Source organism: Mastigoproctus giganteus, chromosome 8 (genome assembly GCF_048544385.1).
Source record: "Mastigoproctus giganteus isolate SK-2022 chromosome 8, ASM4854438v1, whole genome shotgun sequence".
Taxonomy (NCBI): domain Eukaryota; kingdom Metazoa; phylum Arthropoda; class Arachnida; order Uropygi; family Thelyphonidae; genus Mastigoproctus; species Mastigoproctus giganteus.
The window spans coordinates 48,226,806-48,254,077 of NC_143582.1; the positions used below are offsets into that span (position 1 = coordinate 48,226,806).

Below are 27,272 nucleotides of genomic sequence, written 5' to 3' on the forward strand. Positions count from 1 at the left end.
CTGTTTTGAAAGAGAAAACAAAGAACCGTAAAGTGAATCTTTAGTTGATATTTGCTGAAATGCTCCTCACCTAAACTGTACAAATGGATTATATAAATATGATTTTTCAAAAGTTTGTGCCATTATTAAGTATTTGAATTTAATGAAGACCTAGAAAAAGATGTGATACATATCATCTGATATAATCCATATATTATAATAGAGTATAAATTAGATTACACAGTATTAGTCTGTTACATAACTTTCAGTTTACTGTGGTAGCTTCTAAATGTTATTTATTTTTTTTTTAATTAGAATTAGTAAGAGAGAACTTTCTAGCATTTCATTTCTGTAGCAAAAATTCCCATTTCAACAAATACTGTTGTAATGAAAATTTTACTTTTTAGAGAAAAAGAAAAAATTTAGAGAAAATATTTTCAGATCTCAGATATCAGATTTCCCTTATTGTAAGTCAGGTTTGACTGAAATAATTCTGACAATTTCAGTACAACCTGTTATTTTCCAAGTCCCACCATTGCACGAAATGTATTAGTTTTCAAGGAAATTTTTTTTTTTTTTTTTTTGTTCTCCTGCTGTATGTAATGGTATACCATTATGGTGGCCAGTATGCCAAAGTATACTGGCCACCATAAAAAAAAAGGATGGTGTGGTTTGTGATAAAAAAAAATTTGAGTACTTCCTATAATCAGTTCACTCTTTTGTCAAAAATGGCATTAAAATTAGTAATCAAATTCAACTTAGTGCAGTCAAATCCTTACAATTTCAATTGTGTTAAATTTATATTTGTATTAATTAATACATGCAAAAAATTTAATGGTATACTAGAAAAAAAAAATTTAATATTTGACCCATTGAATACATAAATAGAACACATCCGCTCATGTGTCTGGAAAATGTTGATTTATTTTATAAAAATATAATTTTTAGTTTTTTTGCAAATGAAAATGGTATTTTATTAATTAATATTTGCAAAATTTATTATAGTTCTTTTTTACTTTTTGTCTGGAGCCCCCTCTTCTTTGAAAAAAAAAGGGGGGGGGGGGCAGTTTTTAGAAAAATACATACAGTGGATAAAAAAAAAACCACATTGTACTATACTGTTGGTGCAGATGTATTACCAATAATTCATGACATAGTGAATGGGAAAGAGTGATGTTTGTATATTCCTTGTAATTCTGATAAAAAGAAATATATTCACTTATGTGACATCTGTCAGATGCCAAATACTCAAACTCTCATAAGTCAATTAAATCTAAACAAAAATAGGAATATTGTGTCATTATTTAGAGGATATTAGTGGAGAAAGATATAGGTAAGGATTCGATTTTATTCTCAAAATTTAAAAAAAAAAACAACAGAAATTTTACAAAGTGGCATCTGTAAGATGCTATGTGGGCTGCCTTGGGTTAATTGCCTCTCTAGTTGCATGTGTAGCATCTTAACAGGAATATAATGAGGACCATCAGTAATGAAGGTGGATATATGAATGGCTGTCAGTTATCACTCCAAAATCTTTTTCTTTTCAAAATTACAGGACAGATCAATAAATGCTATAACATTTTGTTATAATTTTATAATAAAAAATTGAACACAAATTTGCTGTGAGAGAGAAAGAGTGAGCCATTTTATTTTGATAACTTGAAATGTTTTATTTATTATAAAGGTTTTTAGCAGTTAGTAAGTTATAATTAATGTTTTATATTTGTAGATAATGTTGGGAGCAATCTGGAGTCCCAAAGAAACTTGCTTACTCCAAATAGTGTTCAGTCCGGAGAACCTGAGACTGTTATGAATGCTTCACCGTCCACTTATACAAATTCTTATACAGGACCCACACAGTGTGAAACAACACATGTTCAAGTAAAGAGTCCTGTTACTATTGAACAAGTTGTCATGAAATCTGATATTTGTAAAAATAAACCTAAGAGTCCATCTAAAACTCCTTATCAGTTTTATGAGGAAAGGATTATCCGTCCTGCACAGGCTAGAGACTCAAATGTCTTTTCAAGAGCAGAAATTTCCATCCAGTCAAAAGGGACACCTATACGTAAAGTGAGCAAAAGATCGACCTCACCGTCCACTTTATCGCCCTCTCTTCATAGATCACGACCACCAAAATCGCCCACCCCAAGAAATAGGACTCCTACTTCAAGAAGAAATTCTTTGCAAGAGAAACAACAAAATAAATTTTGTAGTGGACATCATAACAGTAGTGATATATACATGACAGAAACAAGATCAATAAGAACAACAGATAGCTCCTCACTTCCAGCATTTCACCACTGGAAACATAATTCGTCTGATAATGCTCTTCATCATACAATTACACTGTCAAAAGAAAATCAGAAATCTACTATTTGTCATAAGAAGGCAGAGTATCTAAATAACTTTAGTAGCATTACTTACACTAATCTCAATAAAATTTTTCTTCCTCAAGTGTCTGTATCACCTTCATTCAGTACTCATGCTGTTACTTTACAAGAAATTGTTTCAAAATATGGCAAAGAACTTTACGATTTAGAGAAAGCAGCAACAAAAATTCAGGCTGTTTGGCGGGGCTATCATACACGTAATCGCAATCAGAAGGTGCTTGGCCTTAAGCAGGAAATTCGTTTTAGAAGAATGGAAGACCATATTCGACATCTTCATGGACATCTTTGTCGCCTAACAGATTTTGTTCTCAGGTTAGTTTGAAGTATATGTAGAAAATCAGTTTTTAGATTTTTATACTTTTTTCAACCTTAGTTAAAGATTAACTTTCAATATATGTGCTTCCCCTTTCTTCCCCTTGTATTTCCTTGTCACATTGTATCTCATAAAAACCAAAATAAATTTTATCAGATGAATAAGGAAGCATTCTGGTGGAATGAAAATGGCTCTGAAATATTCACTAATGGAGGTCCAGCCATGAATATGTATTATGATGCTGGATGACATTTTGTTAGAATTATATGCTTACAAGTGGTATGCCTATTTTAAATACAAGGGATACACGTATTTCTTCATTTAATTGTATTTCCTTGACCCAGTTTATCTCAAAATAAAAACCAAAAGGAATTTTATCAGATGAATAAGGAAGCATTCAAGTGAAATGAAAATGATTCTGCAATATTCAAAAATATTTAGTGTGATACATCCTGCTTTGTTGGAATTGTACGGTACAAGAGTTATACTGATTTGATGATGTTATTAATGAAATAATTAATACTAATTGTGAAACACAGTTCACTATTTAAACTGAGTAATGATAATATAAATTTCACACCAGGAATACCCAGCTGGTAGTTCATAGGCCATGTAGCTCATCACGTGCCTTAAGCAAGAGTTTGTGGCTGTTGCTTTTTTTTTTCTCCATCTACTTCAGAGATTTATCATTTGTTTACAGCTTTACATCCGCACTTTAAAAATAACTTTTCTGTTGGCAATCACTTTCCCACTCTAAACATTTAACACCAATTTTCTTTTGCTTATGAGGAATTTACAATTTCTTGTAAATTCCTCGCAAGCTCTTTAACAAGTTCTTTAACACCATCAGTTAACTTATCACTGAAAATGCTATAATTAGTAATTTCTGTTCATTTAAGCAGTGTCACTATTTATCCATTTAACCTGTTGTTTCCACGTGTATTCAAGATTACTGTATTTCTTTCATTATGGAAAATCTTGAATTTAATTGTGACAATAGAAATCCTTATAGTGGACACGGAGTTTCTTTTTACCACAGAGATTCTGAATAAGTTCAGGACTTAACTAGTGGTTCTGTTTTTTTTTTTTTTGTAATGCAACTAGGTATATACAAACAGTGAAGGTTTAACCATACCTTAAAGATAATCATACCTTGCCTAGTAAGTACACCGTCCCCTTCCACTATAATCATAGTTAACAATTCTGGATTTATTATGTAGACTGTTTTTTCACCTTTTCTCCTAACAGTTTTTCTCTGTCATTTTCACACACACACTCACTCACTCACTCACTCACTCACTCACACACACACACACACACACACACACACACACACACACACACACACACACACACACACACACACAGAGAGAGAGAGAGAGAGAGAGAGAGAGAGAGAGAGAGAGAGAGAGAGAGAGAGAGAGAGAGCCATACAGCTCTGCTGTTAACATCTGAATTTTTAAAATAATTCTGCAAATTTATGTTTAATTTGGTCTTGTCTCAGATATGCTGTACAGTCTATGGTGCATAAAATACGTCAAATTCTTGAAATTATGTTCAGATAGACTACTCTGTGAGTGTTCTAATGCTAAATGTGTTATTCACATTAAGCAGAGTTTTTTATTTTTTTTATTTTCAATACATGTATGTGGTACAAAGTTAGTTAATTTAAAAATCTTTGGCATGTTGCCAAAGAAATATGAAACATATTTTTAGAAGATATATAAGCAAGATTTTCTGTGTATTGCTCTGTAAAGGAAAGGAAAAGGTAACATGTTTGGTTTTTTTATACTGTAGATGTAATTTTTCAGTTTCAAGGTAATTCTTCAGTTTTCAAGACAGGAAATGCAATGTAATCAGATATTTGCAAACAGATAAGCTTAAGAATGATGTAAAGTGCATAGAAAGAAATGTGAAAATAAATGCACCATTTCAGAGCAAAGATGATGGTGTTCAGTGCTGTTTGTAGGTTCCATAATACATGCTGATCTGTGTCAATTCTCCTCCATTTTTCTTATTTATCTCTTTATCTTATAATTTGAAAAGGGTTCTTGTTATATTTCTATTCTCTGTTGGGTCATTGGCTCCACATTCAGCCAATTTACCATAGAGACTAATGTAGTAATATTAAGACTTGTGGAAAAGGAAACTCTAAGCCACATTACAAAACCCCAGGGGGCTCACATCTGATATGGGCTTGTCACATCCAGGGTCCTGAGCTGGATATCATTATTCTTCTACTTTTGACTCTCTCTCTCTCTCTCTCTCTCTCTCTCTCTCTCTCTCTCTCTCTCTCTCTCTCTCTCTCTCTCTCACTCAGGGTAACTCGGGGAATTTTCTTCTTTTTTTTATTTTTTTGCTGGTGCACCATTTAGCTAATAATAATAATAGTAATAATAAAAAATACAGCAAATTCCTGCTGTTTTTTTTTAAAATTAAACTTTGTAAGGAAAGACTTTGATTATGTGGGCTACAGAGCTCGAAAAACAGGCATCCTAGAGAGGACCTGGTCAAAGTCTATAAGGTTTTTGAGAGGGGGTTGTAAAATGAATGAAGGTCGTAAAATGAATGAAGGTCAAATTTTCAAATTATACAAATTCAAATTATGCAGGAAAAAGTTGACTGGATTGCAGCAAGTTTTCTTTTAACCAATGAGCTGTTGGTTACTTGAATGGGTTGCCTCTGCAGATGGTTGAGGCTAACGTCTTTTAGAAATTCAAAGGTCAACTATATAATTACCTACATGAGGAGGAAAGCACATAATCAGCCTGTTTTTTTTATCCATTTTTTTTAATATATATATTTTCTTTCATCTTTTGCTGGATATATTGGATATACACTGAGTAATCACTGAATTATGACCACCCCTATGAAAACTGAAATGCAACCCGTTGACCCTGTGAGGTACGAGAGTGCGCAGTTAGTTGAGCTACATAGCACAGATAAGGTGTCAGTGGTTCAGTAGGTAGTAAAATTCCGAGCAGGATGGGTAAAAGGAAGGATTTATCAGACTTTGATAAAGGACAGATTGTGGGAGCTTGATGAGCTGGTGCCTCGATTTCCCAAACAGCTGAACTGGTGGGGTGTTCAAGAGCTGCCGTTATTAAAGTGTACCAGGACTGGCGTTAAAATTGTCAAACAACGACCCGACAACAAAACTGCAAAGGTCAGCGAAAGGTTGATGTTAGAGGTGAGCGCTGGGTCCGACGACTCATACAGACAAACAGGTGCAGTACTGTTGAAGAGTTGACTACCCAGTGCAACATGGGCCAACCCGGAACAATATCTGGCATGACCATGCGTCGCACGTTCGCACATATGGGCTATATCAGCAGACGACCCCTACGGTATCCTCTCCTAACCAAGGTTCATCGGCATAAAAGACTTGCCTGGTACAAAGAGCATGCAAGTTGGACATTAGAAGACTGGAAGAAGGTGTCCTGGTTGGATGGGTCACGTTATTTACTCCACACGATGGATGTTCGTGCACGGATTTGGCATCAACAACGCAAGGCTCTTCATCCATCATGCATGGTATCAAAAGTGCAGGCCGGTCGAGGCATTTGCAGTTGTAGGGTGTGGAGCATGTTTCACTGGCAGGAACTTGGACCCCTGGTGCATGTGGAACAACGTATCACTGGTCTCCACTATCGTCAACTGCTTGCTGACTTTGTACACCCCACTATGTTACACTTTTTCCTGAATGGCGATGGTGTCTTCCAAGATGACAATGTGCTGAGCTATCGGGCACTTGATGTGCAGGAATGGTTTGAGGAACACAGTTTTGACTTCCAGCATATCAATTGGTCTCCGAACTCTCCCGATATCAATCCCATAGAGCACTTGTGGGACACTGTGGAAAGGCATATCAGGTGTTTGGATACACCAGTTACCTGCATATCTCCATTGCAAGCCACATTACACACAGCTTGGTTGGCCATACATCCCGAACATTTCCAACATCTTGGGGAATCAATGCCTCATTGGATAGCTGCTGTACTGAGGACAAAAGGAGGACCTATGAAGTATTAGGTAGGTGGTCATAATTCAGTGATCACTCATTGTATAGTGCAAGACAGCCCAGCAAAAGTCTGGGGCTGCCTTGCACTATATGGCTAATACTAAGGATGTGATTCTACTCCTACATACTAAGCCAATCAAAAAATAAATTTAAAGCATTTAGAGGAGTTAGACTCTGATGTCTGTTTCTGCAACTGTGAGGAATGTTGCATGAAAAAATGAACTGTGTCCAATATTGTAAAAAGTAGAACTAAGCTTAACTCTGTAGATTCATCAGTATCTCAACTTCAACTTCTTAGCTCCAACTCTGAATAAGTTTTTTTTTTAGGCATTGCCACAGTCATGGTAAATGATATTTTACTAATTGTATACTAATCAAATGGAGACTAAACCAATGCAAATGTACAAAATAACAGTGAACTAAATCATAATCAGATTTAATGTTCATAACTAAATGAAAATCAAGTGATTACTTAGTTAATGTAAACTGTGTGATAGAATACATTTAAATGTAATGAAGAAACAAATGTGGTTGACAAATAGAATAGAAGTTGGGTTATAAGAAATCATTCATCAAAAAAAGAAGTGAGGGAACTAATATATACAGGAACTCCCTGACTTATGGAAATTCGACATTACGTAACTTTTTGCTGGCTGGTGCAAGCTTAAAAAATCATGGAAACATATTTTGCATCCCAAAATAGGAATAAATGGAGGTATCGGGAAAATATCGTAATCTGACCCAAAAAAATACTGTTTTTTTTTTTTTTTGTAATTCGTTCTAATTACTTGGAACGAATTACACTTTCATTTTACACTTAAATTTCACTATATTACTAAGCTATTTATCTCTCTAAAAGGTTATATTTATAATGGAAATTGCACTATCCTCTAATCATTATCATATGTTCTCATTATAAGAATCAGTATTTGAATGCCTTTGTGATTTTTCTAAAACATATCAGTACCGTAAAAAAAGGAGGTCACTACCGTAAAATAGTAAAAACAATTTGCACTTTCTGGTTTATTGGGCTCTTCTGTTAGTGCATCTAATTATAAATGGGTAGTAAACTCGATCTTATTGCATTTGCGATAATACCGATAAGTGCAATTGTGTGTGTTTTTATGCTATTATGGTGAAATGTGTTCCCTTTCACTAAAATCTTCAATCATATAAAAAACAAATTTTCAGAAACTTCTCTTCATTCCTATTTACGCATTACAATGATGAAGGGAAAGCAACCAACAAAAAGTGCAAGTTGTGGTAGTGCTAGGAAACGAAACAAAATTGATTTAGAAATGAAGATGAAAATGATTAAGAAGTATGAAGTAGGACAAAGTTTGTCATCTATTGCAAGGGAATTAGGTCTCGCTGCTTCAACAGTGAATACTATTTTAAAGGACATTGCGTGTATAAAAGAAAACGTCAAAGGATCAATGCAATTTTTAGCTTTAGTAGAGGCATACGATGCAAGAAAGCAAGCTTATGCAGCATCAGCCAAAAAAAAATAAAAAAATAAATAATAAAACAAAAAACCACTCTAATTTCGCCCCTCCTGTCCAGATCAGCCTAAAATTTATTTAGTCTATCAACTTCCACAACAAAATATGGAAGTCTGTTCCACCAATCAACTACCCACTGGCTAAAGGCAAATTATTCTGAGCAATCCCATCAGCATTGAGCATGCTCAAACCATTCAAGGTTTATACACCTCAATCAGATCACCTTGCAGGTGCCTAGTCTCCAAACACTGTAATTTGCAAAACTTAAGCCTTTCTTCATAAGAGCAACCCCTTGTTCCATTCACTAATCTTGTTGCCCTCTCTACTCATTCCAACAAGTCTACATCCTTAAAATGAGGCCTCCAGACCTGTATACAATACTCAAGGTGTGGCCTAACCATTGCCTTATACAAGGGGATAATCACCTCCTTATCCCTGCTAGAAAAATTCCTTGTATATCATTGACAAGACACCATGAGCTACTCTTGCAGACCATCTGCACTGCTCATAAAACTTCATATCTGCCTGCACAATTACCCCCAGGTCCTTTGTTCTCTACCACTGTCAGTGTAGTACCACAGAGTTACTCTGGGGTTACTGCTTGCCATATGCAGTACTTTACATTTGTCAGTGTTAAAATTCATTTGCCACCTCTCAGCCCACCTGCTCAACTTTTCTAGATTCTGTTGCAACAGCGTACTGTCATTAGTGTCATTAACAACCCTGCCAACCTCGTATCGTCTGCAAACTTGGACATTAAGCCTGATATACCATCATCAACATCATTTATAAATACAGAAAACAACAATGGATCCAACACCGAACCCTGAGGGACTCCACTAATAACATTAGTCCACAAAGAGCAGTGTCCTTTGATTACTACTCTCTGTCTTCTCCCACTCAACCATCCCTTTATCCATAGCAGCAATTTGCCTCCAGTGCCACACTGCTCCAATTTGTGCAACAGTCTTCCATGTGCAACAGTATCAAAGGCCTTTCCAAGATCCAAATATATGATATCAGAGTTATTCTTTGCATCCAGTTCCTTTGTGACTACATCATAGTATCCAATCAAATTGGTCAGCCAAGACTTCCCCTTAACAAACCTATTCTGTGTCCGAGCTATAACTGAAGTCTTGTCTAGATGATCCTGCAATGCTTCTTTAACCAGTGCCTCCATTAATTTCCCTGGAACAGAAGTTAAACTAACAGGTCTGTAATTACCTGTGTCTCCCTTTGATCCTCCTTTGTGGATTGGGGTCACATTTGCACATCTCCAGTCCATGGGTACCTCTCCTGAGTCCAGGGAATCTCTCATAATTATGGCTCTCATAATTATTACTTCCTTTGCCACCTCCTTTAATATAACTGGATAGATTCCATCCACCCCAGGTGCCTTTCTTATGTTTATCTTCAACAATTTCTCCTCCACTTTACTCTCAGTTATTGCAAGATTATCAAGCTTACTGGCAGAGTTTGTATGGCACCTCCGTAACCAGGTGGGCAGGAGCAGAAGTGTGTAACACACACTTCTTGATTAGACCGGGATTCGAGCCGGTGATCACCAAATACGGAGGATGCGGAAAGGTCAGGGAATGATCATCGCATATCCCCGGAGCAATATGGCCTTATTTGCTAATTCTCCTAAAAACCAAATAACAAACAACAAGCCAGAGTTTAATACACCTCTGGCATTCCCCTCCCTGAATAACTCCTCATATGTGAATGTAGATGCAAAATATTCATTTAGTTTGTTTTCTAAATCAGCAGGATCATCAACAGTTGAACCATCGATATCAAGTGGACCAATCTGATTCATCCACTTCCTTCTAGAGTTTACATACGTAAAGAACCCTTTGCTGTTTTTCTTTGCATCCTTTGCCAAAGATTTTTCATAATCTGCCTTCGCCTGCCTAACCTCCTTTGTGACTTGGTTACAGACCAGCTTATATCTATCATAGGCTTCTGTGTCGCCTGTTATTTTATATGTATCCCATGCATTTTTCTTCTATGTCACATGTCTAATTAGTTCATCTGACATCCATTTAGGCCTAAATCTTGAACAATATTTCTTAGTTGATATGAAAAGCTTAGTAGCTTCCAAGATTAATTCTTTGAGTGCTTCCCATTTTGAATTTGCTGTTGGGCTTAAGATCAACAGTGATCACAAAACAGCGTTCAGGTGCTATATTGAAGATGGAACAGTTGTTAATAATACGGATGGAAAATCAGATTCAGAAGCAACTGCACCTGAGTGTAGTGACCATTCAAGCAAAAGCAACATGTATTTATAAATATATTAAGGATAAGTATGGCAAACCCCAACCCAAGTTCATGGCAAGCAGCGGGTGGTTTAATAGGTTCAAGCATCGCACTGGTTTCCACAACATTAAAGTATGTGGTGAAGTCGCCAGTGCCGATTCTGCAGCTGCAGAAAAATTTTGTGATGTGTTGGAAAAAATTATCGGTAATGCCAGATCGAACATACCAAGTGTAGTTTTAAAAAGACAGCAGGAATTTGCTGTGTTTGTAACATGGTTTAACATTTCATGAATCTTAATAGTACCATTTTGGCCCCCACAGTATAGTATTGTATAGTGATGGCACATTATACTAGACTCCCCACCACTCTCTTTGATTTATAATTTCTTCCTCCCTAACTTTTTTCTATTTTATTTAGATTTTCGTGGCTACCACCTGATCTGTTATGTTTTAATGTATTCTATCCTTTTGTTTTCATTAATTAATTATTTGATTCTAATTTATGTTTATATTATAGCAGCTGCCTGACATCTATTTATTTTCCTTTGAGCCACGTTAATCAAATAAAAAAAAATAAATGGATGAGTGAAGAGCAAAAACAGAAAGCATTGTTAGTGAAATCGGACAGTTAGTTAAAAAGAGGTAAGGACAGATTTGAAAAGTGAGCTATTTTAGATTGTCATGGCTGGCAGTGACCAAAGTGATTCAAAGTTATATCCTATTGTGGTGACCTTAAACTGAAAAAAAAAAAAAAAAAAAAAGTTGTGCATTTCATCACTGATTGGTCTTTTAAGTCGGTGTACTGGACGAGTCAATTGGAAACGCTAACTTCTAACTAAACATATTTCAATGCTTATGAAGTTGATGTATTTGCAATAGATCTGTGTTCATCTTCTAATTATAATTTACTGATGAGAATATTTTTCCGGCCCGAATGCAATTTACTGATGAGAATAGATCCATGGTGTGGAATTCAGCTTTCCAGGTGCTATTTTGTTTATTAAAAAGACTTTTCTTTCTCAGACTGGATGCTACATTGAAATTGTATGCACTGATGGCAATTTCTCACTAGCTACTTTCCACAGCAGGGACTACAAATTCTTTTTATATGAACTGCAGTATTTCAATGTCTTATTGTGTGGGAACATGAAGTGCAGAACTTCAGTATCATTTAATGGAACGGGAATTAGTGATATAAGTCTGTAAATATCTGTCCAGTACTGTGCTTAGTGGCGGAGATGCCGGAAAGCTGGCTGGAACTGCCTAGTACAATAAATAAAAAAAAAAAAAAGTACCAGTATTAGAAGGTAGCTCTACAAAGTACAATATTGGGTGTCTTCTTTTGACTAACTTGAAAGATATGGGATTCCTTTAGAAAGCCGTCTCGCACTTAGTGTTGATTATAATGCCCCTGTTACAGGAAGAATAAAAGAGTGGCAAGGGTACTAAAAAAAGGAGTAGGCTATCTTTGTCATCTGATTAAGTTGTTTGCTGAAAAAGTGATTGAATGTCTTCTGAAAGCAAATGAATATTTAGTATACATTTACTACTATCTAGAAAGAAGTACTAAAAGGAAAGATAGGTTGAAACAGTTTCAGTTAATGCATGTCACTGAAATGAAAAGGTTTTGAAACTTATATGTACATAAATGCAAATGGGCCTGTGGTACTGGATTCCATGTCTTAAAGAAGAAAATAATACAGTATATATCCAGTAATTAGAATTTTAATGACAAAGAATGAAGCAAATGGACCCCTTCCTCAGCAAACTTATACAGATTATAACAGAATATGGACGTTATAGATAAAATTTCAATAGATATAAGAGCTGTGTGTGTGTGTGTGTGCGCTCTGATGCGTACCTGGCCACGAGATTGACATTCATCTACTAAACTGGTGTTTGTTGTTGGTACACGGACTTGTGTGGGTTTGCTGCCAGTGTTTATCAAGCTTCAAGACTATTAATTCCAAGATAGGGTGTAGCCTTGTGCCCTGGCAGCAATTCAAGGTTTTTGAATTGCATGATACGTTCAACGATTCCAGCCAAAGGTGGTGGTGGAAGTGTAGGGATTGGTCGATCACTTCATAATCATGTTTAGTGTTAACGTCATGGTAGATCAACCAGAAATGTTCCGCGATTGCAGAGTGGTCAGTTTACCAAGGTGAATTGATCTGTCATGCTCTGCAAGGTGGTCTTGAAGGCGTCTCGAGCTCTCCCCTATATAGCAACTGCCCACAATCTTTGCAAGTTACGTGGTATACCACTTCGCCGTGCAAAAGAGGGAGTGCTTGGAGTTTTCATGTTGGAAACCAGAGAACGCAAGCTCCTACCAAGTAATTGTACGTATTTTATGCAGTATTCCCAGAGGATTTTCGAGATCTGGCCTGACATGCCCGGATAGTAGGGAATATAGGCGGTAGGCATATTGTCATGTGGGGATGATGGCTTCGGGCGGGTCATAAGCTACTGCAATAATTACACTCAAACACCAGCCAAGCGATTAAAAATTTTACTATAAAATAAAATAAAATACAAAAATAAAATAAAATAAAATAATATACTATGATATCGGGAGACTAAACTATCTTTATCACTAGATAAAGAAAATTGTGAACTCATGCACCAGAGTAGTCACTAGCAAGTATCCCAGTCTGTTTGTGGATGTGCTTGCTATCATATCATTAAATGCGTGCATGTGTTCTGTTTTTTATATTATAACCCTGCTTTCAGTGTATCATAATAATCCCTAAGAAAAGTCCTAAAAAGTGAAAGTGTGTGCATCTGAGTGCTGCAAAGAAATCACAGCTTTTAGAGAAGTTAGACTCTGGTGTCTGTTTCCCCAGCTGCAAGGAATATGGTGTGAAAAAACAAACTGTCAAATATTGTAAAAAGTAGGACTAAGCTTAAGGAGTCTGACTCGGAATATTCACCAATAACTTAGCTTCTTAGCTCCGACTCGAAGTTTTTTTGAGGCACTTCTATACAAACACGGTAAATTATCTTTTACTAACTATATACTATGTATGAACTAATAGATTTAAGGTAAATAGAAGCTTGTATTTTATTATTCAACTTTATTTCAATGTTTCTAATATATACGTATATAGTAACTTTAAATTGTCAATTATGTGGGGTACAAATGGTCTCGAAAGGAAACTTAATGTAACAGATATTCAGGGCAATATTGGACATCCCTTCCTCCATTACTCTGTAAAATCAAGGATTTATTGTACAGTAAAAACTGGTTAACTTGAAGTTCAGAGGAGCAAAATACGTCAAATTCTGTATTAATATTGTAGAAAATTTTCACATTTTCTCATTTAAAAATGTTTAAAAAATTTTTAATTATATATTTTTATGAATAAATGACCAACTTGTTAATTTAGTCAATATGAGAAAGATAACAATTGAACCATGGAGAAGATCAGGTTTCTCGCCGGTAATAGCAGCTGTTGCTAAGTTTCATTTTTGCCATCATTAATAGTCATCTTGCTTGATGTATATGAGCTGTGTATTAAAACTTATCTTATGCTGTTTATTATGTATAAATCTGCTAAATACTTATATACCTGCTACAAAGAGTATCCATATCTCTGGATATTTTTTGCTATTTAATTCTTGTAATTCATGTCAACAAGTATTTTCTCACCTATGAACCTACAACTTATACATGGTACTAAGTCATCATTGGGAGATAATGTGCCTATTATCTTGCAACCCCAGCTGTCTTCACACCTGCCACTCAAAAAAAAATATAAAAAAGAAAAGTTTAGTTTGTTTTAGTGCGTCGCGGTGATTCTTGTGTTCCGTTGCATCGCAAAAAGACAGTTTGTTTCATTATTTATGTCAGGGATGCCGAAATTTTTTTTATATAGTAAATATTTTTACTATAAAAAATATGATGGGTAAATTCAAGAGTTGCACTTTCAGTTAAACAAAAACTTGATATTATTCAAAAGTTTGAAAACGGTGCATCCGTTAAATCTCTAATGAACCATTATAATGTTGGTGACCAAACCATACGCGACACTGTAAAAAATAAAGGAAAGCTATTAGATTTAAAATCGACATTGTAAAAAATTATGGGAAGTATCGTATTGGACACACAAGTAGTACATGGTAAGTGTTTTCGTTTTTTTATCTATTGCCATACTTTTTAAGTAGGTTGCTGAACATTTTTCGATACAGTAAGTCCTTGAATTACATAGCTTCAGACTTACGTTACATTATTTATATTTTTTTTATATGACTGAAGATTTCAGTGAAGTGGACACACATTTCGCTATAATACTGTAACTTAAAAACCCACAGAATTCCAGCTATTGGTATTACAGTAAACCCCCGCGAATAGCGGGGGTTACGTTCCTGAGAAATTCCACAAATACTGAAAACGTGAATACTGAGTTATGGCTCCCATAGTAATAAAGGGGTTCTGTTCCAAAGTATGAAATATATAAGAAAAACTAGTCTAAAATTTTGTCTATGTATGTATTATATGTACCTTCATAATATGACTATGTACATAGTGAAATGCAAGCATAAGGCATTGAAATGAAAATAAGAAACAATTTAATATTGAATGTAATATTTATTAGAAATTTCAAACAAATCTTTCAATCCAGCGCCTTTGCTATAGCTAAAAAACTTATCCTGCCAGTGCTATCACCATTTTTGCTAAAGTTTTTGATAAAGGTGTTTTGCCTTTTCACGAATGAGGAGTGAACTTAAGCGAATTTTATTCTGAGTTCGGTCTTCTATCCACAGATTTAAAGCCTTTTCCATTTTTTCTAATTTAACATCACGAGTTACAGAGCAAATTTTTGAAACAATTAGCACGTTTTCATGGGCACTACAGTGGATTTTTTCTTCCGATTTCTTGATTGATCGTACCATTCACTTATTGCTTTTATAATCTTTTACCACTGACGAGACACTTTCACCATTAGAAATTTTGTCTAGTAACTGATTTATTCGCTAATGTCATCACCTTCTTTGATCTTTTCACAATTCCCTTGTTATTCGTAGCCATATTTTTGTACGGGTTAGAAAGAACTTGTCCACAATAAAGTCACTTTCTTCCGTTAACACACTCGAAAAAGTCTGTTTACACTAACACACTGCAAAACGGTAGATTTTTCACTTTTGTAAGCATATCAATTTATAAATTGATAAAAATATTCAATTTATAAGCATGTAAATTAAAAGCAATCCACGAAACCTTCCATGACAAGCGCATAGCACATACTGAACAAGGATTAGTGAGAAACATCCATGCCAGCGATTTTGTCACCCCTCTCCCCCACCCACTCAGCGCTGTTTTGATCGGGAAAGATGATTTTAGCCAACCCCATGTTTTTTTATGGCAGAAAATGTTCACGGCGATTTAAAATTCATATTTTTTCAGGGTTCATTTTATATTAAATCAGCGACTGCGAATACACAAAACCGCAAATACAGATACCGCGAATAGCGGGGGTTTACTGTATTGCAAATGCAATAAAATCGAGTTTACTACCCATTTATAATGAATTGCAGTAACAGAAATGCCCAGTAACCTGGAAAGTGCAAATTGTTTTTATTGTTTTATGGTAGTGATCTCCAGAAATGTGCTTTAGTAAAATGTGAGCTCACGTGGGGTGATAATAGTGAGTTTTCACCTTAACCCTGTGAAGTTCTTTTCAGAAAATTTTATTTTGATTGTTATCATGGTGCCGACTAAGAGAATAAGTGACAGCGGTACTAGTAAATCTATCAAGAAAAGGATCAGAAAATTAAAATAACAAGGATGTATGAAAATGGCCAAACATTACCAATTATCGCATGGAATTTAGATTTGTCAGTGGCAATGGTGAACACAATAAAGGAGAAAGATAGAATACAAGAAATGGTGAAGGGATCAGCACCAATGAAGTCAACTGTAATAACCAAGGCTATGAAACATATATCAGTTTTTACAGTACTGACATGCGTTTTTTCTTCCTTTTATGTTTTTTTCTCTTATGTGCCATTCCAGCTATTTCATCACTGTCCCCAGATAAAGTTTTTAATTGAACTAATTAAAAATATATAACTATTTTTCTTCATTCTTCTGAGGATATTATGTGGTTTTTGTAATTTTTGCATATCAGGGATATAGTAGCAATATTTTATTAGTCATTTCCAAGTTACATAAAACTCGACTTACATAAGAAGTCCTGGAACGTATCTCTTACATATGTCGTATGCATTTGTTGAGCAGTGTGGTTGTTTCATTTAGTTAAGTTGTGACAATGCCGAAAATTACATTGACTAAACATGTTCAAAGATTTCGACATAATCACAAATCTAATGTTGAAAAGCAAGCACATTCCTCGATTTCATGTAATCAACATTTGATCTTAAACTCACATCAGATCCTACAAAATCTACTATGCATGGTCAATCATGTATCTACTTGGTCTTCAATCGCAATGTTAATAGTTTGAATAGTTTCAACTATGTATCCTACTTTAGTTACTACAAACCTTTACTGTTGATTGTAAATGAAAATACCAAATAAAATTAAACTGATTTTATTAAGCTTAAATTGTATTTTTTCATTTCACATAACGTTATTCATGGATCCACCTTCGGCTCCATGGAGCCAACGTCGATTTTTTTATTCAATGTTATATTGTTGATTATATGTTTTAAAAATGTTGAAAATTCTTTGACGATATCGTCTCACCCTCAACCGTTTCTCCCTATCTGTTTCTTTGAATCAGTTGATGGCGCTGCTTGAAAAGATGCAACAAACCATTGCTGAATAAAAATCCCTTGATTCCTATCTGTTCTCCTATTAATTTTGTCTGCTCCTTAATTACTTCATTAGTTACCATTCCATTTCTTGCATCAACTTGTCCAATCCAAATAACTAATGCATTAATACATCCTTCCAGCTTTCATGTTTTAGTCCCTTAAGCATGCTTCACTGATTCACTTTTTTGATTCAGCCATTTCTTATTTTCACTGAGAATGTTTCCAACAGAACATGGACTTATTGGTTTACCCCATACAGCAGAAAAATTGCCTGCAATCATCTTCTGGCTGTTGCCAGGATATTTTTCTTTGCAGCTGCACACCTCTTTCTTTTCAATTACGTTCAGCACTTTCCTCTTACTCATTTTGAGAAGATCAGTAGTCTTGAATTAACTTTAATGAAAATGAAGAAAAAAGTTACTCTCTAAACTAAATATTTAATAGTATCAATACCAAATTATATTCAATAATAATGTTCAGAAAAATACCTGTTTAAAGCTATAACGAATGCAAGAAGGCACTTGAAGCACAAAAGTAAGATGTTCTTTCTTTTGCATTAGAACTCCTGTTCTCACAGTATGAGACAAGCTTGAGGAATGCTTAAAATGTGAAAATGGTGGAAAACTAAGTGGCGGGGAATTCCTTGAGTCCACTTTCTTATTTACAGGGCCAAAAATGATTTTCATGATGGTTTGAAAAATATTATTTGACGATTTTATATCCCATAAATATAAAGACAAGGCAGACTGGTACGTAGGTTTGGCATTAAATTGGGTTCATTTGCAATGAAAAATTGTACATTTAGTAATTCACAGATAAGGCATGTAGTGCTTTACCGAGGGATTCCACTATTAATGAATATAAAACATGTCCAAACAAGGAGCAAGATCCAATCTGTACAAACTGTAAGGCAGGGAAAATGGACCACTCGCATTCTGTCACAGACCGAACTGTCCAGTTTATCTTAAAGTAAAAGGGTTATATCAGTCACGAACCAACTATGGAGAGATGCCCTAAAGAGTACAACAGATCCAAAATTGCAATAATACAGCATAATGAGCAGAGAGCTAGAGCAGTGGCCCAGCAACTTAGGGTCATAGCGGACGAGGAAGCAGCTGATGTCTTACTATTACAGGAACCGTATACCCATTCAAAACGAGTGTGCAGATATCCGGCAGCTTACAAAATAGTCCATGATGAGAGTGACACCCCATTGGCTGTGGTTGTGGTCCGCAATCCCAATTATACTGTGACTAAAGTAATACAGCTTTGTGCACCCTGGGTGGCATGTGCCCAACATCTTAATGCCATTGGGCCAAATCTATGCTGTGGCCCTTTACAGCAGGCCGGATGACGATATCGCACCTATCACCAGGTACTTGCAGGCTTTGACCGACATGTTCCCTGATCAAAGAATCATAATTGGGGCAGATGTAAACTGCTGTTCCCCAGCCTGGCACAGTCTGACCCCAGACAGGAGAGGTACCAGAAATGGACATATTTTAGAGGACTTTCTTTCAAACTCCCGGTTCGCTATCCTGAACAGACCACACCAGATGCTTACATTTTGTAATACCCTGTGGGAGGCGACTATTGATGTCACATTGTCCACCAAAAACCTTGCAGGGTACATTAAGGATTGGATCGTCAGAGACTCGTGGACGACTTCTGACCACAGGGTGATTACCTGCCAAATCAGAAGATCGTTAAACAGGTTCCCGATATCTAAACAAACATTAAATTGCATCGACATTCGCCGGGCGAACTGGGAAAGGTTCAGAGAGGTCTTAATGCCCGCTGCGGCCCAACACCTGGAAACAACAAACCAGAATGGGGACCCAGACAAGAATCAAAAGAGGGTAACGGAAATAATACTTGCAGCAAGTAAAGCATCAATGAAGAGGAGAAATCCTAAACCGGGGCAGTCCCTTGGTGGACTTGCGAGATCCAGAAACTCAAGAGGGAGACCATGAAAAGAAGAAAACCCTTTCAACAGGCACACACATGGCCTGCTGCTGAGGTCCAAATACTAAAGGAGCGCTACGAGAAGCAAGAAACAGATATATGGATGCGATAAACAAGAGCAAACGAAGAGTCTGGGAAATCTTGGTTGGCATAACAGGAAATATTGAGCCCTAGGGTGTAGTCTATAGGATAATCACGAACAAACTCCCCAGGGGAGGAAGTTATTTCTACCACATTGACACCACAGGGGAGCCAAACCACCACATGGCAACATTCAATCACAAATATTCTGGGCACTATTTTCCCGGAGACTGCTGTGCCTACTTCACCTGAACAGCATAGAATATGCCAAGAAAATGACATGTACACCACTGACTCCTGTGAACCACCCTTCATGCTTGATGACATCCTTCTCGATTACCTCGAGCTGGAAATTATCAAAAAAAGTAACGGAACTTACCCCCCCCCCCCCAAACTACTCCTAAATTTGTTCAATAACTTTTGGATCAAGGCAGTCTTCCAGTTTCTTCTCAAGAAACTGGAAGACTGTGAGACTGAAGCTGATCCCAAAAAAAACCCACGAGGCCTCCACAACAGCCAACCACCTACAGAGCGATAGCTTTGCTACCGGTGATCAGCAAACTATTTGAGAGAATACTGCACATGTCTACCCAGTTCGGCTTTAAGCCCAAGTCTTCCACGGTAGAGGCACTTAGACATCTGCTGCATAGTGTGGCCAGCGTAAATACTACCTAATCATCTTCATTGATTTCGCTGGAGCGTTCAACACCATTTGGTGGCCAAGCGTCCTGCCGAGACTAAGGCTTGTCAACCTTCCCTGCAACTTGTATCTTACTGTCAAGTCTTACCTTACCGACAGGAGTATTAGTGTCACAGCACCCTATGGTAGGGTAAACCACCATGTCTGCAGGAGTTGCCTCTAGGGTTCCGTCCTGTGGCCGCTCCTCTGGAACATTGTCTTGAATGAGTTCCTGGCCATGGATCTTGGTGACGTCCAAAACCTAAGCATTTGCTGACGACTTGACCTTGAAAATTGCTGCCGACAGTAGAGCACAGTTGGAGGTAAAAGCAAACCATGCCATCAAGATACTACAGGACTGCATTCCTCACTGCCTGCCTCTTACACTGCTTAAAAATCTCACCTACTAAGACATCCTCAATCTTACTGAAAGGCACCCTTGACCTGCGCAGGCCACCTCAAATAAAGGTGAACAATACCACAATTAAATTCTAAAACCAGCTTAAGCTGGGGGTGATATTAGATTGTAATCTTTCGTTCAAGCAGCATCACACATCTAAGGAGACAGATAAGGTAGTATTCTGCACTGCTAGCCCATGTGGTTTGTCGTGACTGGGGACTTAAACGTTGCATACTCTCCTTATATTATAAAACAACATTCCTACCAGTTATAACATATGCCTCTGCAGTTTGGTATCACAAGACATCAGCCGACAGGGCTAGCCGGGTGGGTAAAGTGCTTGCCCTCAAAGGTCGCGGGTTCGATTCCCGCCTTGGGCTTGGATCAAAGTACTGCAAAAACCTTGGGAGGTGCATTATGGCCACAGAAGCCTATGCGCCAACAACTACCAAAAAAAAAAAAAAAAAACACAAGGCATCAACCGCCATAAATAGACGCATAATCGACTCAATCCACGGAACTATCCTGTTAACCATTACCAGAGCCTTCAGCACCGCTAGCACTGTTGCCCTACAGGTCTTGGCTGGAGACCTTCCCCTTGACCTGGATATCATATGCATTGGAATAACCTATTATATAACCCAGGAATGGTCAACTTAATTTGTGATGCAATCTACTTTTTTCCTTCAAAATGTGCCGTGATCTACCATCTCAAAAATTTCATTGCACAAGGTGCACAAATTGGGGGATGACTGTATATTTAAAATTCATCGTGATTGACCGAAATTAAATCTGCGATCGACTGGTAAATCACGATTGACTCGTTGGCCAACCTTGATATAACCAAAGGAATGCCTTGCACCAATCTAGACTACACAGTGGATAATAGCACAACCCACAAGGCTGAAAAGAACAGGCTGCAGAAATACCTAAAGCAAACCTGGTAAAACCACTGGACAAACACAACAAAAGGGAATATCACCAAAAAAAAAAAAAAGTTCATCCTGGACGTAGACAGAGTATACCCCATTCTCCCAACCTGGCTGCAACCCGGACTTTGCATGACCTACCTCCTTATGGGTCATGGGGGCTTTCAATGCAAAGCTCACAGCAATGGGAATAGTGGAGGATCCACACTGTACTTGTGGGGAATAAGAAAGCTGGGTGCACATTATGTTTGAGTGTGCCCAGTAAGAAGACTTTAGATGCAGACTAATGACTAGAGTTCACTATCTACCGAGGGATCTTGAGTCACATCTACTAGGTATGCAAGAGGAATACTTAGTCTTAACTGATTTTGCCCAGGGATTATTTACCAGGGGCCAAACACTAACCGCCATATACAGAAGACCTTAACAGAATGAGACAAACCACTGGAAAAAACAAGTGACAATATATTGTCTAACCACGAGGCATAATTACTGCCAATAGAAGTGAAAAACACCTTTAAATAGTCATGACATCAGAACAAAGGGACAGTGCCCCAAGGCCTTGCAGCATAGACTCACTACATAATGACAAAAGGTAGTGTAAAGACTAGTAAACATCACGGAAGCGATAAATCCCCTTGATTATGACCCCAGGTTGTAAGACCCAAGATATTGACTAGAAAATAGGACCTAGACTATATGCACTCTGGAAAGATAACATCCCAGATGTAACCCCCTATTAGTGTCCCACGAGACTCAACGGCCAGCTTTTCGGGCCTGCAAACTGACGGAGACGATATACGGTGGCACTCTCCCGCTGGGACAGCCCATTGGCAACCCAAATCTGCACTCTCTTGAGCGGATCTTTCTTCCAAACTTCTGGGGAGGGGGGAGAGGCAAGTCCCCTCCTCACCTCCCCAATTTTCTCACTCTGGTGGGGCACGGGCATGTCTCACTACCTGCAGGGGTCATCTACTCTATCGGCCCCTTCCAATTTCTTTCCCCAGTCTTCAGTGCCCCCCCCCCCCCAAAAAAAAAAAAACTTTTGTCTTCCACAGCATTTAGCCCAACACGTCAAAAATTAAAAGGGAACATCAAAATTCTTTCCCAAACCTATTTGGCTTTTAAAACTCACTTTTACCGCACAGCATCATGTTGCATACCATTAATACTAACTTGTTAAGTATCACTAATTTTGACCCCGATTTTTTTTTTGGTCCTAGCCACTGGAATCGCAGGAAAGTAAGTGGCAGGACCTGCCAGAGTACAAATATTGGTAACACCCAGCCAGCCTCCCTGTGGCTGGTATTGGTAATGTCAGGTCTCATTAGGCGACCAGCGGCTACCAGGCCGGATGAACAATGGGCACAATATACTACATGGTATATACCTCACACTCTTTTAAATCCCTGGCTTGTCTGATACATAGAACATAAGTGGAGATGGGAGAAATCCCAGGAGCCGTCAGACCCTCAACATACCTGATATTAATATTTATTGGAAAAATCAGTTCACAAGTATTCATTGTTGCTTTATGGGGGTGCGTTATATTGAGGTTTGACTGTATTTAGGAATTAGTTACAATCCTACATAGTGGAGACTTTTAATTTGACTGATCAAAGAGGAGCCTCAAAGGTGTGTTGCTCCACAATGGAAATAAATATGGATTAATTTTAGTATCTCACTCTGTGAATTTGAAAGAAATATTAGAACTTGAAGAAGTTGACAAATATTAAGTATGAAGAACATGGTTGGTTGGTCTGTGCTGGCTTTAATCTGATAGGCACATTACTTGGACAGCAATCTGGCTACACAAAAATGCTTTGTTTTTTGTGTGAGTGGAACAGTTGAGCAAGGAATAAGCACTGGGATGTAAAGGTCTGGCCAGAGAGGGATAGCTTGGGGTCTGGATCAAAGAACATAGTTTATAAACTACTGGCAGACCCCAAAACTGTTCTCCTTCCACCCTTGTTGCACATCAAACTAGGTATGATGAAACACTTTGTGAAATCTTTACCTCAGGAAGGCCTCAGCTTCAATTACCCTTGTACAAAAGTCTCATTGATCACCCAAGAGAAGCTAAAACAAGGTATTTTTGTTGGACCTCAAATTCTCAAACTGATGAGTGACCGAGATTTTGAGGAAACTATGAATAAAAGAGAAAAACAGGCATGGATTAGCTTCAGGTGTGTTGTGAATTTCTTAGGGAACAACAAGGATCCAGACTACAAGAATATGGTTAAAAATATATTGGCAAACTTAAAGAAGCTGGGCTGAAATATGAGTGTCAAGGTACATTTATTACTCTCCCACATCAACTACTTCACAGAAAATCTAGGAAATGTTAGTGAAGAGCAGAGTCAGAAGTTTCACCAAGACATTAAAGACATGGAGATGAGATATTAGGGGTGGTGGAATGCCAACACGATAGCTGACTATTGCTGGATGCTGAAGTGGGACTTTAAAGTAGAAGGATCTGCAAGGAAAAGAAACAAAAATTTGATCTCTCATAGATTAGTTTTTAAAGGAGAGGTAAGTGTTTAGTGGACTTTTTACCACACTGCCCTTTTTAATAGTGTTTTCAATCATGTATTTACGGTTTTTTTGTTTTTTGTAATATTAATTCTAGTTCTTCCATTGTTATATTTTCTTCATCTTTGGTTATCACAGATTCATCTTCCAATTCCCTAGTGCCTGGGTTATACCATAGTTTGGAATAGTGTTGCTTCCATTCTGCTTGGGAGATGGAGTTGGTTTTTATTTTATCATTTGTGTCTAGTTGTAATTTCTTAAAAAATTTAAAACCTCTACTCTGTGGGCCTGTGATATCACATTCTAAAGATTTAACAAATTTATCCCAGTCATCTCGTCGGATTCTTCTGGTTAGTTTTCTGACTTCTGCTCTAAGCTTTTTATATTTTATGTGTAGATGTAGGTCTTTAGTTTGTAGGAACAGTTTATAGATCTTTTTTTTCTCATTGATTGTTTGTTTTTATTTTTTATAGGTTTATATCCAAGACTTTCTTCAGCAGCTCCCAGAATTGATTTTTTTCATGTTTGACCAGATTTCCTCAACATTATCACTTTCATCTAATTTGAGTTTATCTTTCAATCAACTTTCATACAGGAATTTAGTGCTTTCGTCTTCCAACACATGTATTTTTAATTTCTTAGTAGTTTTTGTTGGTATTTTCTTCTTTTTATTAAAATAATTTCTTTTTATTTTGAAAGTGCTTTATACTAGGTAGTGATCACTGTCAATTTCACTGCCTCTGAATACTCTAGTGTGTCTAATTTTGTCATTTAAATTTTCATTAATGATAATATAATCTATTATAGACTTTGTGTTTCTTGCTTCCCATGTGAATTTATGGATATTCTTTTGTCTGAAAAAAGTATTTGTAATTTTAAGTTTATTAAAAATGCAGAAATCTATCAGGCATCTTCCATTATTGTTGACCATGGGTTCGCCTTCTGATCCCATACATTTGTCTACTGATTGAGCACCAACCCTTGCATTAAATTCTTTGTTATAACGGCAACTCCCAATGATACCCACATTTCACTTGGTACGCTGGAGTATATCATTATGAAGTTACCTATTTCTTTGGATCCTTTGTTCTTCTTTTTTGTTTCTGTAATGACTGCTATGTCAATATTTCTATTTTATAGTTCCATGGTCACTTCATCTAATTTGTGATTTATTCCCCTAATGTTCCAAGTTGCTACTTTAAGTTCCTTAATTGTAGTCCTATATCCATTGCCTAGGTTGTTACTCTTGAGATCTATCCAGTTTTTTCCCTTAAGCTTATTTCAGGTATTTAGAATGTCCCCCGGATAGGTTACCAGCCTTTCGCGGGGTAAGTCTAGTGGTGGGGCTGCCACCTTATAGTCTCTAGACAGGCTTCAGGTACAGCATTTCCTCTGTATGTGATGGGACAGTTATACCGCTGTGACTCGGTCGCCAGAGCCTTGTCTGTGAAACATGTCAGTTCGCCCCGAGAAGCTGATGTTGACATTTTGGTAGGAGAGGTTATGGAATGCACGTCACCACCCCTTGAACACACCCCACATATGTTTACATGAACTTTTTTTATTGTTTTTAGTCCTAAATCTATCCCTGAAGTGCGTCCCACATGTTACAATACACCCAGTATTGTTGTACTTGTATGCTTTTTCAGAGGTGGATTGAGTTGTCATGAATGACAGCTCAATATAGAGAAACCAAAATAATTTAATTAGAAACATAGCAAGCACCATTCTTCCTCATTAGATCGTCCCTAAAAGATAAAACTGACCATATGTAGAATGACAACCAGTTTAGTGGAACCGAAACTTTTCCATGTTCTGCCCTTTTGTTTCCAAAAAAACATTTTTGGAAGCATTGTGCCTAGCTTTAAATGACCTTTTCTATGTGTTAGTCAGTAACCAGGTTATCTACTAATTTTCCTTTGCAAGTAATTTTATTTTAAGTTTTGTTTCAGTCTCTATGGCTCCTCTGTTATTGTATTAATCTACATTAAATAAACTTAAGCAAATGCAATAATCGTTTTTGTTGATAATAATGCACAAGTATATTTTCAGATTTTAATATGGAATTTTCTGTATTAAAATCTCAAGAATTTTTAAGGTATATTTTTATAAACTGCATAAATTTCTTATACCAATTAACATACTGAGTTGTTGTAAGAAAATGTCCTAAATAAATTTTATGTATGACTCGAATTGTTTTATTATTATTATTACAGGCAACAACAGGACTTGCAACAAGAGAAAGATTTAAGGAAGGTGCAGGCTGAAGATATTGTAAAATTATTATCAGAGGTAATCAGTAATATTATTAAACTTATTAGATTCCATTATTTTAATTCATTGGGTAATTTATGCATAAAATGAAATAACTTAGTGTATCAGAGTGAAAGATGGGAGGTGATTAAATTCCTGGAAGGTCCAAGCAGTAAAAATAAAAATAATGAAAATGCATAGTTCAAAATGTTGGCAGGTTAGAAATACTGATTGATTGAAATTTTATAGTAATAGGTTAAAATGACATTGTAAATTGCGCACTCTCTCTCTCTCTCTCTCTCTCTCTCTCTCTCTCTCTCTCTCTCTCTCTCTCTCTCTCTCTCTCTCTCTCTCTCTCTCTCTCTCTCTGGCCACAGAAGCCGATGTGCCAACAACTAACAAAAAAAAAATAATAATAATAATAAACATAGGCAATTATTTCGCATGAAGTAATGGGACTACACTTAAAATTCACTATTGAACGGTCAGTACTTTTGCACCATGTTTTGTCCATAGCAAACTGTTCAAGTCGATAATTGGCATCGTTTTAATTGTATCTCATATTGTGAATCAAGCTTCACAACGAGTTGCCGAGGTATTGCACTGCTTTGAATAAGTAACAGTGAAGAAGAAGACTAATGTTACTTATTCTTAGCAAATGTCACTGTATCCATTGAGAATAAGTAACATTAGTCTTCTTCACTGGTGAAGCATTACTTATTCAAAGCAGTGCAATACCTCAGCAACTTGTTGTGAAGGTTGGTTCACAATATGAGATACAATTAAAACAATGCCAGTTATCAACTTCAATGGTTCACTAAGAACAAAACATGGTGCAAAAGCACTGACTGTTCAATAGTTAAATAAACATGCACAACACTGCATTTTTTCCCTTACTTTAGATTCGTTTAATAAATTTAATGACATTGAAGAAACAGGATATTTCAGAGGTCTTAGCTGCTTTCTTCCATGGTAAAAATTCATAACTTAACAATAATAAATTAATAATATTCTGATGAGAAGGCACTATATCTTCATCTAAAGAATGTGGTAAACACAGTGAAATGGATTGAAGGAGAATCTGGGTCATTTGTCATGCACTGGGATGGAGTTTCATTCTATTGTTCAGTAGTTTTGGCTGTGATATGCTTGAGGGTGTGTGGGATGAAGCCTTTGCTTTACAGTC

At 36.7% G+C, this 27,272-nt stretch overlaps 1 protein-coding gene across 1 annotated transcript in view; it reads left to right on the forward strand.

Moving 5' to 3' along the window:
• Cep97 (centrosomal protein 97kDa) overlaps nt 1–27,272 on the forward strand; it is a 220,207-nt gene that overhangs the window by 147,216 nt on the left and 45,719 nt on the right. The window contains exons 11-12 of the mRNA XM_090380233.1: nt 1,709–2,684; nt 26,050–26,125. Of these exons, the coding sequence (XP_090236359.1) occupies nt 1,709–2,684; nt 26,050–26,125 (1,052 nt within the window). The remainder of the gene's footprint in view (nt 1–1,708; nt 2,685–26,049; nt 26,126–27,272) is intronic.